General features: G+C 33.9%; 1 protein-coding gene across 1 annotated transcript in view; it reads left to right on the forward strand.

Moving 5' to 3' along the window:
* Positions 1-19,628, forward strand: part of dpydb (dihydropyrimidine dehydrogenase b) — a 291,123-nt gene that overhangs the window by 159,408 nt on the left and 112,087 nt on the right. Inside the window, exons 14-15 of the mRNA XM_056474106.1 lie at positions 2,035-2,199; positions 12,583-12,651. Of these exons, the coding sequence (XP_056330081.1) occupies positions 2,035-2,199; positions 12,583-12,651 (234 nt within the window). The remainder of the gene's footprint in view (positions 1-2,034; positions 2,200-12,582; positions 12,652-19,628) is intronic.

Raw genomic sequence — 19,628 nt, forward strand, 5'->3', positions numbered from 1 at the left:
TATTTACATACAAAACAATTCCAATGATTTAACTTCAGACAATCAATGCTTGGTTGAATAACCCATAAAAAAGAGACATTTTGACCAATTATCATTTACTGAAGCAAAAATGAAAATGTGGAAAAAATGATCTACAGAACATGCTAAATAAAGGCGGCACGGTGGCTCACTGTCACGGCAAGAACGTCACTGGGTTTCCTCCTGGACATGCAGTAAGTGAACTAAATTGCCCATAGTGCATTAGTGTAAATGAGTGTGTATGGATGTTTCCCAGCACTGGGTTGCAGCTAGAGGAGCATCCACTGTGTAAAAATATATCCTCACCTTAGAATTATCTCACATTTTTGGCAAAATTGAGTTATTCACATATTCATATTAAATTACTTGTTTACATTATGTGACTTTTTTAAAAGTGGTTTACATTTTAAGACTTTTTATTTAAATAAACAAAAACAGTTTATCTACAAAGTTGAACTCTAGCTTGGCTCTATAAGGCTCTTTCTGTGAGCCTTTTTAATGCACACACGAGAACCAATCAGAATCAGCTTTCTTTGTCAGTTCGTCGGACTGCTCCATTGACAGCGGGAAAGACCAGAAAGACAAAATTACACAAAAATAGAGTCGGCTAAATAATGCCGGACCACACAAAATTTAGAAGCATTTTTTGACATTAAGATTAAATGTTAATTTTTACATTGTTAAAAAAGAAACAGATATAAAAATGTATATATTAAATGTGAAATATTTTTATTTGTGTATATATAATCAGTGAAACAGTTTTCAGTGTTTATTAAACTCATTTGCTCATTATCTGTTTTCTTTTAAAGTCTTCGAATGTAATATTATGCCTTGAAGGGCAAATACTTAATTTAATTCATGGGGCATATAATTCAATAAATATAATTAAATAATTCATATAAAGCATAAAATTGTATAAATATTAACATATTGATTAAATCAAATTAAATTAACACCTGCACTGGAAAAAATATTTAGCACAACCTTGTATGATTAATTTGAACAAGAAAAAATATTCATCCTAAAACATTAAATAAATGTCATAGAAAGCAAAAACTTAACTTTCTCAAGCATCAACATATTGTTACAACACCAAATTATGTATATTTTGATTGTATTTCTTGAAAAGTAATGCTTCAATGAATGATCTGCAGATAGAACCTTAAGTGGAAAATGACTTTTGGAAATTAGAAGGTTCTATTGGCATTTACCATGTTTTTTGTACTCCAATTTGCAAATTTAGGAGAATTTTGATAATTTACATTTAGAGAACCCTTAGGGTCTCTGTCATGTTAATGTACGAAAGAGAACTGTTACACACATATTGTTATACATATTAAATGGAATGCAAAAACTTTGAAGCTCAATATCTCAAAATCATTTAGAACGCAGATAGAACCTTATAATTCCAAGATGACGATATACTGGAATAGGTGTTGGTTCGTTCCACTGTGGCGACCCCAGATAAATAAGGGACTAAGCCGAAGGAAAATGAATGAATGACACAAAATGATTACAGTTAATTTTGAGATCATATTTGAGCATTGAAATATTTGAAACCTACAGTACTCGACTGTCCCTTTTGACCCTTTAAAATAGCAAATAACAAGTTTCTTTTTTCTCTTGTCATGTGTTATCTTGCCTCCGGTGCCCCCTCAAAAACACACTCCCCTGCTTATCTTAATTGTTTAAAATTATGTGGCTCCTAATTAACACATGCAAATGAATCCTAATTGCTCTCACTAATGGGCCATGCTCTTATCAGTTCATTTATCACAGTTTTCTTTTAATTGTAGGAGAAAAAAGGCTGAAATGTGCTTGATTGATGCTTGTATGATGAATATACAGCAAGCATTTGTGGAATCTGACATTTATGATAAAGAAAGTACAGATGTGTGTAAAGAGTTTAAAGGATAAAAAAAACATCAATTCAGGATCTAATTTGATCATTTTCAGCCTGTCAGTGCTAATAGCAGTTTAGTGAACACTGACAGAGTTTCTCTCTTTCTCTTGCAGGATTTGGTGACCAACGTGTCCCCGCGAATCGTGCGTGGGACTACCTCAGGTCACATTTTTGGTCCTGGTCAGGGCTCATTCCTCAACATCGAGCTCATTAGTGAAAAAACAGCCGCCTACTGGTGCAAGAGCGTGGCTGAACTCAAAGCCGACTTCCCCAAAAATGTGAGTCCACTTTCAGCTCGGCATGTGACTTCTGATGTCTTTATCTCTTCTCTATCTTCCTCCGTTTACTTGAAACTCTAATATTCCTGCAGAAGTTTTCTCATAATGTGATTTATTACTTTGTTTCTCACTTTTGGAGAGCGGAAAGCCTGTCAGTGTTTTATCAACAGCCATAATTCTCCATAATAGAGGTGCCATCTTTTTTCCCTCGGTTTCTGTCCTTCAGTAATTCGAGTCGCTTTTGCGGCGTGCATGTTAACTGCTTCGCGAGTAATTGTGTAATAGAATCTCGCTAATAGAAGATTTTCCGAGGCCTTCCTTCTCTTCCCCTCCCTCCTCTCGGCCGCTCGGCAGACAGATGACAATAGCTTTTTGTAGTGTTCTTTTCATCACAATCAGCCATCTCTTTTCTCTCTAATCATTTGCAATGAGACAGCCCGTTTGAGCACAAAATAACTTCCTCAACTTTTGTTGTCTGCCTGCTTCACTCGAGGGTGAGATTAATTTTGAATTACAGGGTGTAATTATGAGGCACAACGTCACTTTTCACACTAACCCTCCAGTCCCTCTTTCACACAGATGTGCCTATTTTATTTTATTTTATTTATTTATTTATTGTTTTTTCAGACTGAGTTTAACCTCACTGTCTGGATAGGCAGATATATTCTTAGACAACATACAATCCTTAACTGAACCTTATTAAAGTAGTCATTGTGCATTATGAACTGCATGTTGTTAACAGTCAACATTCTGAAAACGTAGCCCTATATACATTTCTGGAGGTTGCAAATTTTGTAGCCAGAAGTACGTATGGCTGCATTTCATTTTTAAAACGAAGTTACGTGGCGGTATGACATCGTTTCTTTTTGCGCTTACCATCTGACTGCTTACCTCCGTATGGACGGCTTTCCCGCTGTTACCAGTTTGTCCAGTTAGCTCACCATGTATGTTAGTGGACTTGAGATGCAGAGAGTCAGAGCAGAGTTCAAGTTTGGCAAAGAATGGTTCCAGAAAGCGGGTAAGACAAAAACAGAAGCCAAAAATTAAAATAAACAAGTAAATAACAGGGTGAGAATGTGGTAAAATCTGAAAACGTAGTAAAATCTTTTGAGGGCTTTTCTTTTTCTGGATTGCTTTTTAAAATTGTGGTTGGGTTTAGGAAAGTGGGTGGGCGGGTCATTCAGTGCTTTTTGAAAATACTATTGGTTGGGTTTAGGGAAGGAGGAGGGTGGGTCATTTGATCGGTCAGTCAGTCAGTCACTTATTTAGTCAGCCAACAGCAGCCTCTGATGGATTTACGTGAGAAGAACAGGTGCAAATGGCACTTGCAAGAAAAATTTGAGATCTGAAAAAGCATACACGGCGCCCTCTGTTGGATTTGTGAAAACAAAAACTGCAAAAAAAAACATAGCTCCTGGGACATATTTGGCACTCTCCAGAAATGTATATAGAGCCTGGGTTGAACGAGCCTGGGTTGACTTTTGTAGTCTATGAATTTAGCATTCAAAGCTAGTAAACTAAAATAAGAAGCATGTAAATATTTGGTAAACATTACATTTAAAAAAAAAAAATTTTCTTACTTTGATTTTTTTTTGTCTTGTTTCTAGTCCAAATATCTAAAAATTCTTAAATCAGGTTGCATTTTCTACACAAGTAAAAAATATTGTCTTGTTTTAAGAAATAATATGCCAAAATGTTGTGTGTTTTTACTTGAAGCAGTCAAAATAATCTGCCAAAGATGTAATCAAAATAATCTTGTTTTTCCTTTTGTCCTAAGATTATTTTCCTTTTCCCATTGACCGATTACTTTGCTTGTTTAAAGGGAAATACTCGCTTAATTTTTCCTTTGAAAAAGACAGTAATTTTGACAATGTTTTGCTTGTCTAGAAAATGTTTTTTGAGGAAACACTTTTTGGGTATTTGGTCTAGAAAGAAGACAAAAAATCTAAATAAGAAAAGCATTTTTTTTCAGTGTAGATTTTTACATCATTGAATGAAATATGTAACCAGTGTAAATGACTGAGTTTACATAACGCTGTTTACTATAAATACTTTACAAGTGTTCACATTCTAGTTGTTACGACATTAGGCCACAGTTTTTTTAAGGTGCTCTTACAGTAACTACACTGCAAAAAATGCTTTAGTTACTTAGATTTTTTGTCTTGTTTCTAGTCTGAATATTTAAACATTCTTAAATGACGAAGCATTTTCAAGCCAAGCAAAAAGAACTTGTCTTGTTTTAAGAAATAATATGCCAAAATTAAGTTCGTTTTTCCTTAAAACAAGAAATTTAATCTGCCAATGGGGTAAGCAAAATAATCTTATATCAAAAGGAAAAACAAGATTATTTTGCTTATTGCATTGGCAGATTATTTTGCTTGTTTTAGGGGAAAACTCATTTAATTTTTACAATTTGTGTTGCTTATCTAGAAAATGCTTCTTGATTTAAGAAATTTTAGATATTTGGGCTAGAAACAAAAACAAAAAACCAAAGTAAAAATTGTTTTTTTTTGCAGTTTTTTAGCTACAGAGTAGTCTTGATTACGTATGGTTACTATATGGTTAGGGTTAGGATATGCGTTAGGTTTGGGGTTAGTTACAGATCATTGTTATTATAGTACGTACATAATATATATAGTACTCAGCATATATAAGTCCACCCCTCACAAATCTATCTTTTACATTCATATTTTTAATAAGAAGCTATGCAAAATTATATTTGTGCATATACATCAGATTAGTCAGTACTAAAGCCAAATCTGGAGCTTATTTAAAAAAATAACTTATGAAAACGGTCCAAAAACTAGTACACCCAAATGTATGTTTTACAAAAATATAAAAAAAATAAAAAATAAAAAAAATAAAAATAAAAAAAATAAAATAAAATATATATATATTTGCTTGCATTTATATGTATTTTCTTTCAATTTCTAAATATGTTTGGTGCCTAATATTATTATACTTTAAATATAGTGAATATTATTTTAATAAATATATCTATTTAATAATTTAATAACTACATTCACTGAGAGATTAATAAAAATATTCATTTTTAAAATAGGGTGTACTCAAGTATGCTGAGCACTGTATATATAGGTATATATAATAAGTACTTATGCTGTGTAGAAATACTCAAGTCAAGTATAGTAATTTTATTATCGCTAAAAGTTCTGTATGTATTTTTATCTTATTAATCTTTTTATTATCAATATGCAAACAGCTTGTTACAAAAATTAGATCTTCCCCAACCTCCTGGGTTTTCTATGAATTAAGAATCACTTTAATAATACCTAAAATATTTAATAGTTATTGCTAAATGAATCAAAAAATAAAGTGCATGTAGCTAGCCATAGAGGTATATTAAATGTTATAATATATAAGTTATATGTTTAATGTCTTACTAAATAAGTGATTTATTAATTATGCATTTGTGTAATGACTTGTTGTTTTATTGTTTTAATTGTTTTTGATTGATTCATTTGTCAAACAGAGTACACTCCTGTTAACATCAATACTTTTGCCACAAAATAGCATAAAAGTCTAAATATGCAAACAGCTCAGTAGAACTTCACAAGATAGTAAATGTACAATTTCAGCACAAAAATAAGTTATTTTAAATAAGTCCACCTTGAATGCAATGTAACTTACTTTTGAGAAAAACATTTGTCAAATGAAATATGATGTCAAATGTCAATTTGATGTTTTTGTATTGCTATAGGTTAAAAATATGGTACTCTGCTAAATATTACAAATTATAGAACTAATATTATCAAAGGTATGTGTCTTCAAGCTGAATTCTGAGCAGACACCTGCTTTTAGAGCTGTCTTAAATCAGCTGTGTAAAGATGATTTAAATTTGAAAATGTATTCTCCATTTATTGACCTTAAAGTGATTCCAAACCTTTGTGTTTTTAAATATATATAATATATTATTACAATGTGATATCACATGTTTTATACACTGTAAGGAGTTATTGCAAAACAGGCACACAAGTAAATGAAACTGTTTTATTTGACAAATTTGTGTCCAATTACAATTTCATTCATGCAAAAAATATAAATTTTAGAGTACCATCACTGGTACTGATCATATGAAAAAGAACAGTGTGTGCATAAATAAATTTGCTACTAATTTGCAATGATGTTAAATTTAAAAACGTCTATGAGGTTGTGTAGGTTATATAATATCATCCAAATTTATTTATTTATTTGTTTATTTATTTATTTGTTTGTTTGTTTATTTATTTATTCATGTATATATTTATTTATTTATTTATTCATTTATGTATTCATTATTTTATGTATTTATTTATTTAGTTGTTACAATCTAATGAAGTTGGATTAAGTCAGTAGTTGTGACTTATATAAAATCGATTATTATGATACGGCCAGATGAAACATGATTTTTAAAGTATGCATAAATTAATCCATTTTTATTTACACTGAATTACTTTGTGAATCAAATTTACATTTCTTCACAATCAGCACTTCTCTCACTTCACCTCATCCATCATCTTGGATATGCGTTTTTACTTTCTGCCACAGTGCATCTAAGTACCTCCTTCCCCTATAGTGGATGTATTACAATTTGCCTAAAAAAAGCAATCTTAGAAGTAATCGTAATTAAAATTCCTATATTTAGCTTAAAATCTGTTATCTACAAGCAGCACATTGGATTTTAGAGCAGAGAATTGTCCTCTTCCCGTCACATATCCAGGGACATAAACATAATATGCACGCCAAATAGTTCAGTAAGACTCTCATTGATAATTCTCATCGATTTTGGCCAGGTTTCAGCTATTCAACATGCCCATTATCTCCATTTACTATTTACAATTTCCATTTTCCCCCAAGCGCTCCTCAGCAGCTTGTCGTGACCCGCGCGGGCCAGTGGCGAACACACTCTGGGGAGCGTTGAAGTGTGTGTTTGCTGGAGCTCATCACAGCGTGCGACCGGTTCGTGGTCAGGGGTGATGGGCGCACGCCGCTGGATGAAATGAATACTCAGAGAAGCGTAATGAATAACAAAACCACGGCAATAATGTCAAATTATACCAGCGGCCTCACAAACACCCTCTCTGTTCTGCGACTGAAGGATAGACGTGGCATGTAGGAGAAGAAAAAAAAAAAGATGCGACCCTTCTCTTTTTTTTTTAATTTCCTCATATCATGACATGATTGGCAGTTTCCACAGTGATGGGGGTCTCTAGAGGGCTAGTGTTGCCAGTGTTGGCGGATGGGTTCGGTTACCTCAGCACAGTGTTATTAAAGCGATAACAGGGTGATTCCAGTGCTTCTCAGAGACACAGCCTGTCTTGCTCATTCTCTCTCTCTCTCTCTCTCTCTCTCTCTCTCTCTCTCTCTCTCTCTCTCTCACTCTCTCTCACTCTCTTTTCTTTTCTGATTAGAAAGGGGTGAATTATGAAAGCTTATTTCTGCTACAGAATAAAAAAAATATTTATAATTAAAAGGTAAAATATATGTCTCACAATTATTTTACACAGTATTGTATTAGATACTTACTGTAGGGCCCTATCACACATCCGGTGCAATAAGGCGCAAGACGTGTTTTGCACAATTTGTTGCTATTTTCAGACCAGCACAACCCCAATTTTCATGTTTTACGCCATGTTATTTAAATAGTAAATCCAATTGTGCCACTTTGTGGACTCATGGGTGTGCTGGTCTAGAAAGGAGGTGTGTTAAGGCGCATTGTTGGCAGGTTGCTATTTTGAGAAACTGAAATAGACCATGCCATTGATCAAGTAAAAGCTGGTCTAAAGTCCAGTGCAGAGCATGTTAGTTGTTATGCAGGTTTAAACACTTAATACACACAGAATGTACAGCAATACACAAATATATTTACATGTGAAAAAATTAAATTAAGAATTGTTATTTTCTGCATAATCATAAAAAACACTACCTCCATGCCTTCTTAATTTCTGGGGGCAGTTTATTCATAACAATTTGCATTTGTATAATGTCATTATTATTAAGAGCAGTGTTTATTATATGCATATATATATATATATATATATATATATATATATATATATATATATATATATATATATATATATATATATATATATTTAATAAAAACAAGTTTAGATTTGTCCACCTGTCGGGTTTTGGAGACGTATACATCACCATATGGGGCATAAGAATAGGATGTGTGTTTGGATATAACTCAGTTTTTTTGACCACACTTCATTATTATTGTTCATTTATACGTTTGCTGGAAATTAGAATTGAATTTAGAAATATTTTGAAATCTTTGCACTTAACAAAAAAAATCCTTAATGCTTTTACGTCATGCGATTTAAATTGTGCGCCTAGATCGTTAAAATAGAACAATCTAATCTTTAAATTGTTAATTACAAATTGCACATTACGAAATCTTTTAGCTTAAAAATCCCCTTATAATATTTGTTTTTTGTTCTAAATTCAAAAAAATAGCAAAAAGTATAAATCTGAGTTTAAAATGAAAAAATTCTGAGATCCTGAAATTAAAGTTTAAAATATTTACTTTATTTTGTAAATAAAAATACAGTTATGAAAAATAAACACATGATTGCATTAACAAGTCTAAAATGTGAGGTGTAAATTCAGAATTATTTTTTAAAGTCTAAATTGTAAGATATACAGTATATGTAAACTAAAAATTCTATCTCAAACATGATTGGACAATTGCCCTCTCATAAATTTTAAATTGTGAGAAAAAAAAATCTCTTTAAAGTGGTCCTATTATTATTATTATTTTTACAAAGGTGTACATTTGTTTAGGAGTGTACAAGAACGCATGTGATGATTTTGCCAAGTACAATGCGATGCTGGATTAATGTCTTTGTTGATCCTTAAAAAACATAATTTTTGTTGGAAAATGTAATCCATACCTATTCCCTATAAACCCAACCATAACTCTAGATTATTATCAAAATCAGAGGAGAATAATAGCTGAATAACAGTCATGTAGAAGTGCATAAACCTAACTGTAACCCCTTTGTGACTTTATAAAGGCCAGAAAATCACACTGTTTAAAATGAACCATTTGTTGTAGTTCTTAAAAAGGTTTAACAAAATGAATTACCTCCCTTTGAAGTGGACTTTTGTTACTTTGTAGATATTTTTAAGCTTAAACTTCCCAAACACATTGCAGACTTACTAAAATTCAAAAAAGTGAAAAACAAAGTATGACCACTTCATTTGACAAAAAAAGTCAATTATGTGGCTGAAACAAGCTTCCACAGTAAAATAATGACACATTCAGACCACATTTTCTCTCAAATTAGTATGTATACTAAATTTAAAATGCTTTCATGCCATATTACACAAGCTGTGTTTATTGACACATGGTAACACTTTATAATAACTACACACTATAAATCATTTACTAAGCATTAGCATCTAGTGAATTCATTATTTGTTAAGCATTATCTCTACATTAATAAACGTTAGTAAGCAGTTTATAACTGCAGCTACAAATGCTGTATTCTTGACTTATAAGCACCTATATAATGTGCTTAATAATTGTACTGTAGCTTCATACTTAGTTAATGATTTATTTTTCATTACTAAATTAAGTATTGTATTATTTACAAACCAGTTGTATTTAAGAGTAGTTGAGGGTTTTTAGAATCATTCAGAATGAGTTAGTAAATGATTAATAAACTATTGAAATCAACATTTATATGTCTTATTATTCAGGCATATACTGATAATTAACTAATATGTTAATAAATGCTTTATTAACTCAACTTCATGCAATTTTGTGACCTAATCTAGTGAGGATTATTTATGCTTTATAAATCCCTTATAAATGCCAATTAAAGGCTCAGAATCAAATGAACAATAATCTTTGCAATTTTTTCTAAAAAATAAAATTACTGTAAAGTTTAAATATTGCCAAATAACAGGAGTGTCAAAATACGACATTAAACTGGATAAAACAACAACAACAATATAATAATAATTTAACAATATAATAAGATGCAATGTTAAACTCTACAGTTATTTTATTTTAGATAAGGTTGCAAAGATTTATTTTTCATATGAAGTAAAGTTTTATTTGTGTATCTTTAAATGAAAAGGAATGAATAATGTAATTCTTCCTGTTTAGAATTTAACTGAGCCTTTATTTGTCATTTATAAGGGATTTATAAAGCATAAATAGTCCTCACTTTAGATTAGGTCACAAAACTAGATGAAGTTGAGTTAGTAAAGCATTTATTAACATACATAGTAACCCTTAATATATGCCTGAATATTAAGACATATAAACATTGATTTCAATAGTTTATTAATCATTTACTAACTCATTCTGAATGATCCTAAAAACCCTCAACTACCCTTAAAAACAACTGGTTTGTAAATAATGCGATACTTAATTTAGTAATGAAAAATAAATCATTAACAAAGTGTGAAAGTACAATTATTAAGCACATTATAAATATGTTTGTAAGTCAAGAATACAGCATGTGTAGCTGCAGTTATAAACTGCTTACTAACGTTTATTAATGCAGAGTTAATGCCTAACAGATAATGAAGTAACTATTTGCTAATGCTTAATAAATGATTTATAGTGTGTAGTTATTATAAAGTGTTTTCAAAATATATTATCATGTAGGACTTTTCGCCCTATACTTTCCAACAAGATCCACACACGCAGCTGTCAGTAAAGGACCGCACACACACACACACATTGCGAAATGCGGAAGTTTTTACTTTCCATTTGGCGTGCGTTATTAAAGTCCACACTACTCTCACCAGTCCTTACTCCTTATTTGCATCTAATACCCCAGATTGTCACAGGGGCATGGATGAAATGTTCATGAGTGAAGGTGAAACTGCCGAACTGCAGTTAAAGTCACCCAAAATTACTGGAAACTCTTACATGAAAGCACTTCACGTAAACACCTTAACTATATTATTGTCTTTTAGGGCAATAAACTAGATTACAGATGTCCATGTAAGCGTAGTCAGTAGTGTCTTCGAAGTAATTGAAAGATCCAGAAGGGCATCCTGCTAATTTGATTCAGAAGTTTGATTCAGTAGGTTTGACTTTCATTCACTATCATTCATTTTAAAAAGCACCCTGTCCATTTTATTTGTATATGTTTTACTCGAATGCATAAACTCTACAGGTGCCTGGTAGTTAGATGTAGAGCTAACAATAATCAGATTCACTCTAGTAAACTGCACCGATGTTAGCACGTCAGGTTTGATGGGGTAATTAGACAGTAGGAATACACACAAGTTCGAAGACTCGTTGTCGCCACCTACAGTGCAATTCGGCCAGGTATACATCTGCGCTAAAATATCAAGGTGAAAGTCATCATAGCTTGCATAGAACAAGCCCAGCTCCCAACCCATCTTTGAGAATAGATTAACGGCAATATTTTTTTATTACCCTATAAAAGTCTTGTGTTAATTCAGCATGTTAATGCCGTTAACTTACTTTGCGTTTATATATATATATATATATATATATATATATATATATATATATATATATATATATATATATATATATATATAAGCTGATTTGATGATAGCTAACACATTTTGTTGGTCTGTTGTTGTTGTTGTTTTCTTCACCTCTTACCTCTTTCTTTTTATGCAAAATCAATAAAAAGGTACACAAGATGTGTTAAAATAGCACAACACACAAATAATGTGTTATTATTTAAGGCATCTTTTTTGAGAGTGTACAGATATATATGTATAGACAGAGACCTGGCCCTCAGTTACTCTCCTGACACCAATAAAGCATTGCTGCTGCTTTTTTAGACTCAGTCAGTATCTGTGCTTGAGCGGGGCTCCCAGGGGCGAGCGGATAAGACGAGGTGGGTCCCAGAAGGTCCCGGCCAGATCCAGGATGGATGGACTCATAAACTTCAACACATGCTTTGGCCGCCAAGCGTTCCTCCCAGCACCCTTCATGCCCATTTGTTTCCCTTAAAAGCGCCCGGTGAGGAGGAGACGCGCAGCGTATATCTCTCCGCTTTATGGTGCGATTACAGTGTCTCCGCATACAGCGAGAGTAATACAGCTAAATCCTGCCTTGCCACAGAGGAGCTGAATAATGCCGTCAGCGTGATGTTTTTATTGTTTTAATAATACGTGCGTGCCACTGGGCATCTACAAACGCACTGAATTATAAAGCAGCACAGTTTAAGGCAGGGTAATAGCTTTTGCTTGGAGCCGGGCTGTTAAAAAAATGAAATAAATAAATGAGGATTAGAAAAAGTGGCTGATTCCGTGCAAAACGCATCAGGTGAAATCGCACTTCATCAGTCATTTTTATTCCCCCTAAGGTTTTTTTTTTCTTATTCTTCCTCTTTTTTTCCCCTCTCTCCTCACACTCTTCTCTTTTCTTTCTAGATTATCATTGCCAGTATTATGTGCAGTTACAACCAAGCTGACTGGACAGAGCTGGCAAAGATGGCTCAGGTAAGACACCATTGTGTGTATGTGTGTGTGTGTGTGTTGCTAAGTTTGCCACTGCTTGCTCTTTACCCAACAATCAACTTCAGAGATTAATCAAGCTTATTGTAGGCATGAAAATTAAACAATACATGAATTCGTGAAATTAGTTAATGTTCTGAAAATCTTGTTCCTTAAGATATCCATTTCATTTACATCTGTGAAAGTCTGTTAATGTTAAGGTTTTTTCCTATTTATTCTTGCATATCACAAAAAGAAGCATTTGTTTATCACACGCATTCTCAACACAGTGACAAAAACAGTCACATCCATATTCATAGTGTAAAGCCTCATTGGTTCTGTGGAAAGAGGCTTTTACATTAAATTTGCATTAGATACTGTATCACTGGATTTCAGCCTTTCGGGTGACAGAAGCCAACTGTGCTCACAAACTGTGAATGAGAAGTTGTAAAACTTTATAAAAATGTATGTTTGCTATAGCTGGAACAAACCCATAACCACACTGGCCCTGATGGAAATGTTTTTTTTTTTTACTCCTAGTGGCCAAACAAAGGCATCATTTCGTTTGCTTATTTTTCCCAAATATATATAGCTTCCTTTTTTTCTATAGAACAGAAATAGAGACATTTTGAAGAAAATTCTTAAAACTCTTCCATATAGTGCAAATATATAAATATCCAGCCTGTCAATTATTATTTAAGTAAGAGATAAAGTATGTCCAGCCGGTTGTTATTGCCGAATAAAGCCTGAAAGTTTTGAAGCGGAAAACATCTGAATGAAGTATACACAGACCTACATATTATTCAGTGGCAAGATGGAGCAAATCTAGACTGAAGGGTTTATCAAAAACAGAAAATGGCTGAATGGAGCATACACTAATCTGCGTATTATTCAGTCACAAGATTGCACCATGCAGTCAAAAATAGGGGTGGAGACAAACAAGCAAATGCTGTAAATAGATGTGAACATATTCACTGGCAGTCAGGATCAATGGTTTCAGACTCAATTCCTAGCGCTTCACTTTTTCCTCATTTTTTTATGTTACATGTCTTATTCCAAAATGGATTAAATTCATTTATTTATTCAAAATTAATGTGAAAATGTGAAAAAAGTTTTTTTGAAATTGTTGCAAATTTATAAAAAAAAAAAAAAAGAAAAATCACATGAACATCTCTGCTGTGTGTGGTTTTTCTGTAATTGGTAACATATCAGTGAGTGTAAGGGGCTGTATGTGTTCATATATATTGCATTTATTTATTTATTTATTTATTTATTTATTTATTTATTTATTTATTTATTTATTTTATATAATCACAGACGTTACAGTAGGCTATATCACTGATCTGCAGTTATAATCAACTCATGTTCATAGAAAGGTTAGTAATAAACATTTATACATTCTTATATATAAGAATTTATGTGTATAAAGCATCTGTTTTGTGAGAAGTGCTTCTCAAATGATATGTGAATGACCTGTACAGCTTTACTTTGACATTTCCTCGAGTGAGAATGATGCCGATTGAAACTTTCTGTCGTACACCATGCCCACCAAAAGAGTACTGTTGGTACCCTTTTAGCAGTAGAAATGCAAGCCTAATAAAGGTGACTCATACCGACCCATACCGTTCCATAGTGTACCACACAGTGGAAACAGGCTATAATAGTCTTTATTAGTCTTGAACATCTTGATTAGTTGGATCAGCTGTGTTTAATTAGGGTTGGAGCAAAACTGTGCAGAGCTGTGGCCCTCCAGGAATTGAGTTAAGACCTATGGTAAAGATAATTCTTATAAAGATAAGTACCCAGATGAGTCTGAGTTAGTCAGTGGTTGTTATCTTGAATTAACATTCCTTGGAATGTCGCGACTGACCAATCAGAATCAAGTATACCAGACAGCCGTATAATAATCTATAACATTATAGATGTCTTTAATATCACTTTCCATAAATTAAATGCATTTAAATGTAAAAATATACACCTTTTCCCACACATGGAACCATAGAAATGTTATATGGACAAGTTAATAATGCCCCATTTAAAATTGATTGATTCCTTTAAACTGGGTTTAAACAGGTCAATATTTTGTGTCAAATAAGGCCTGTGCTAGCAAGGTAAGAGTAAGGCTGCGATTGACTTCTTCCTAAAAGTCACAAATTCAATTGCAGTTGCTAGGTTAGCATACACTTGAGGGTTTCCGCAGACTGATGTTATTGCAGTCGACGTATGTGTTTGTCCTTGGAGGCGTTATAATTCCCACTGGAGCTGTTTCGTTCTGTATGTAAACAACCAATGCTGATTTAGACATGACGTATGTAAATGTGGACAGGACCCTGCCATCACTAACATTTACTGCTGCTGGTGCTGTAATTGAGGTGTCATACGCTCTCGTACCTTCCAGTTTAACTCCTCGTCGCCCTCGCATACTCACACACGAACGTGCTCAGCAAACCCACACACGTGTGCATTTACATTGAGAAAACCCAAGAGAAGATTTGGCTTGTGCAGCGAGGAGGCTGGCGTGACGGTGAGCTTCAAGATCAATGAGGAAGACATGTTTGTGAGGGAGTTTAGTGGGAAGTTTGGTGTGCAATCATGTAAGTCATTCTCCACTGTTGTATTATTATGACAGTCTCCTTCCTCCTCTACATACTCATGATATAATACACATCACAAAACAACCCACACTTTGGCCCAGTATTAGGATTTAACTATTGAATGTAAGAAAAAAAATCTTTGCCACAAAATAGTTTTAGTTTCAGTAGAGAGGTAATAAGCACAGATCTAATTGCATTATTGACTGCCTTTCTTTTTTTGCACAAAATACTTACTGAATAACTGAATAGCTGCAAAAACAGACAATGAACTAAAAAAAAATTAAAAAGACAGGATAACGAAAGTGCAGGCTGGAGAGCCACAGTCCTGTTGAGGTTTGATCCAGACCTAATAAAATCTTGCCTACCTTTAGGCCTTGTTTACACTACTACGTGTTAGTTTTTAAAACGCATAAGTTTTGCTATGGTTATGCCTTCCGTCCACACTACCCCAGAGTTTTTGAGCCCTGAAAATAGAGCGTTTTGGAAACACTGCTGCTCCATGACAGTGTGGATGGGGGAAAACGGAGGCAGCTAATTAAGGCTTTTTCCTCAATATTAAAGTGCACAAAGTTCAGTCTTGCACCCTTTCCTTAAGTAATATATTCATCCAATCATCTTTAAGTTCAGACTTTGCAAGTTTGATATAGAAAACAAACTCTTCAAAGAGTAAATCCTCAAAGGGAACAGTCTACGTTATGACATCATTCGCATCACCCTTGCTACGTTGTTTCACTATCTTAACAATAAAATGAAAATATAATATAAGGAACTGCTAATTTTTATTTATATATTAACAGACACTAAAAATGTTGAGGCATCGTGTAGCTACATATTTATATGACAGTCATCTTAACTGCATGCATATTTATGACAATGGGAAGCCTATAACCAGTGGTGTAGTCCTTGCTATACGCACGTATACTCAGTATGCCTACTTTTTTCCACGAGCTGTTTGGGTATTACGACTTCTGAGGATCATACTCTTGGTATACTCACTTGTTTTAGTCATTAGACTTCCCTAATTTTTGTGTATTGAGTATTTGAGTTTTTCGAAAATCACAACAAATCAGCTGAATGAAGTCAAATTATAAAATAAAGTTAAATTATAAAACAGCATGCGCTTAAAAAAGTGTTACATGCAAAATAGTTGCAAACAATTTATTTGTGTTGAATTTAAACAAACAAATTAAATTGAGCAATGTTCAACTTAATTTGTTTTAAATTCAACACAAATAATTTGTTTACAACCACTTAACGTAAAAAAATTGAGTAAATCCAAGGAATCATCTTTGAATAATTTTTTTCAGTGTGGGTGTCGCTTTAGCCCTCCTATATTTCCATTCAGCCCCCCTAACACCTTTGCGATTACCTGTACACTACTAAATGATCGCCTCAGTCCCCTTTAAATTTGATATAAAAACGAGAGGCAGAATCCCGCTCCTGAACTCGTTTTTAGTTAGTCAGCAAACCACAGCTGTGCAGTGTGTTTGTGTGTGTGTATGTGTATGTATGTGTATATATATATATATATATATATATATATATATATATATATATATATATATATATATATATATATATATATATATATATATATATATATATAAATCAAATGAATCAAAAATACATTGACTTTCGTCATTTCTTTGCCTACTTTTAAAATTTGGTTTGGGTGGGTAATAGTACACCACCAATTTTTTTAGGACTACACCACTGCCTATAACATAACTGCCTCATTTCATTTTTTTCGAAATATGTGAAACATAGCCAGTCTGTAATGTGAAGTGGACGCTGACAAAAGGAGTGTGGACCCAAACACAGGTTTATTAAACAGAATGGTTAAGCAAGCAACAGTCAACACACGAGTAAACAGATGTATACGGGCAATTCCAGAGTCGTGGTCATATAACAGGAGGAAGGCCAAAATGCAGGCATCATACGATGTAAACAAACAAACAAACAAGGCGAAGCATACAGTGTAAACAAACAAACAAGGCGAGGGTCAAAAACTGGCAAGGCGAGGAAAACGCGGCGTAATGTTCATTATTCAGTATAATAGTGAAGTGTGCGTGTGCTGTGTATATAGTCCTTGTAATCAGTCCGTAATGACCCTCTGGCTGTAAGTGTGTGCAATCAGCTGTATCTGGAACAGGTGCGTGTGAGCGGTGCATGACTGGAACTTGTAGTCCATGTAATGGCGGATTTGTAGTCTGCTGCGATTTGCGTGTTTACCAGCGATCTTCATCCGCTCAATCGCTGGTGATCATAACACTGTTTCTTTTGCTGAATATCAGTTTTGATAATCAATAATAGCCATTTTAAAAATGTAACGTACAATAAGTTTCTACAATATAGGAAATAACGGCAAGTAATCAGTCAAATATGCAGAATCAGTGTATGTAGTTATATTAATATATTAACTTATCTTTGGGCTCAGCCAAAACACGTTTACTCAAATTAAATAATAGATTCAAAACACCAAAGAGTGGTTAGACAGAGACAAGGTTAATTAAATATCACGTTTAATAATTATAGTGAGATGAGATCCAGTGGTAGATCTTTGATGAACTGTCCGACATGCGTTGCTCTCATCTGGGGAGATTTACTCAAAGCACCCGCTGACTGCCTGGAGCTAAGATGTCTGCATACAGTGCAGCGCATGACAGAGTGTGTTAGGTCACATGATGTGCGTTTTCAGTGGTATAGTGTGGACGGAGATCTTTTCAGAAACACTTGGTGGACATTGTTTTTATTCTTAAACGCCGTTTTAAAACTAAAACATATTCGGGTAAACAGTGCCTTAGATTCTAGTAACCCTTAGACCATGGATAGTTGATTCAAGAGTGTTTCCTTTGGGTTGGATTGTACAGTAAAGCTGCGGTCACACCATAATTTGAGCATGCAGAATTTTGTTGTATGGTGTTAAAAAATGGGGCGGAATAAAAGATGATATGACTCTGATAATAGCAATTGCTCCCTATTTCGTATAGACAGGTTATATTTTGATTTCTGTTGGTCTCATGTATTCCAGTAATACAAATTTGCAGGTCACCAAGCTTGAACTTTGAAAAGCATTGACATACGACACTTGTCACACAAGCTTGTGTTTTCAGTCTGGCACATTCATGTGCATATGAATGAAAGTCAGTGGCCCGAAAAGTGCATTGTGACCACAGCTTAACTCAGCAGGGCTGTGGCTCTGTAGGACTAACACTGGGTGATGGGTGAAGAGACCAAAGCAGTGCCACAGCATTGATGATTAAAGACCGAGGTAGAGGTGTTGAGATCAATGCTCAAGCTTGGCTTTATCTGAAGAGAAGGAGAAGCCCAACAGAGCCAAAAGGTTGGAGGGATGAGTCAAAAATGAAGAACTGTAAGTTCATGACAAGTCAGAAAGATAACTGACCAATGCAGAGGCAAAAGGATGAGGACAGTACAGGCTCATTCTGAAAACGTAGCCCTATAAACATTTCTGGAGATCATGAATTATGTAGCCAGAAATATGGATGGCATTTCGGCTTTAAAATGAATGCTACGAGGCAGTATGACTCCGTTCCTTTTCGGGCTTACCAGTTGACCGCTTACCTCCATATGGATTTGAGACTGGCAAATAACAGTTCCAGAAGCAGTTAAGACAAGAACAGAAGACAAAAGATAAAATAAACAAGTAAATAACAGGGTGAGAATGTGGTAAAATCTGAAAATGTGGTAAAAATCAGACAAGGGTTTTTCTTTTTCTGAATTGCTTTTTAAAACTGTTGGTTGTGTTTAGGGAAGTGGGTGGGTGGGTCAATCGGTACTTTTAAAAACACTATTGGTTGGATTTAGGGAAGGAGGAGGGTGGGTCAGTCGATCGATCAGTCAGTCAGTCAGTCAGTGGACAACGGCCTCTGCTGGATTTACGTGAGAAGAGCAGGCACGAATGGCACTCGCAAGATAAATTTGAGATTTCAAAAAGCAAACACAGCAGATTCACAAAAACAAAAATTGCTGGGATGTATTTGGTGCTCTCCTAAAATGTATACAGTGGTACGTGAATGTCCTTGAGTGGCCCAGCAAGAGCCCAGATCTAAATCCTATTGAACATCTCTGGAGAGATCTGAAAATGGCTGTACACCGTTGCTTCCCATCAAACCTGATGTGTGCCAAGCTTGTGGCATCATATTCAAAAAGACTTGAGGCTGTAATTGCTGCCAAAGGTGCATAAACAATGTATTGGCCAAGGCTGTGAATACTTATGTGCATGTGATTTTTCAGGTTTTTTATTTGTAATACATTTGCAACAATTAAAAAAAAATAATAATAATTCACATTTTCATAATGTGGTAGTGTGTGTAGAATTTTGAGGAAATGAGTAAAATTAAAACATTGTTAGAATAAAATAGATAT

This window comes from Danio aesculapii, chromosome 2, assembly GCF_903798145.1.
Source record: "Danio aesculapii chromosome 2, fDanAes4.1, whole genome shotgun sequence".
Lineage (NCBI taxonomy): Eukaryota > Metazoa > Chordata > Actinopteri > Cypriniformes > Danionidae > Danio > Danio aesculapii.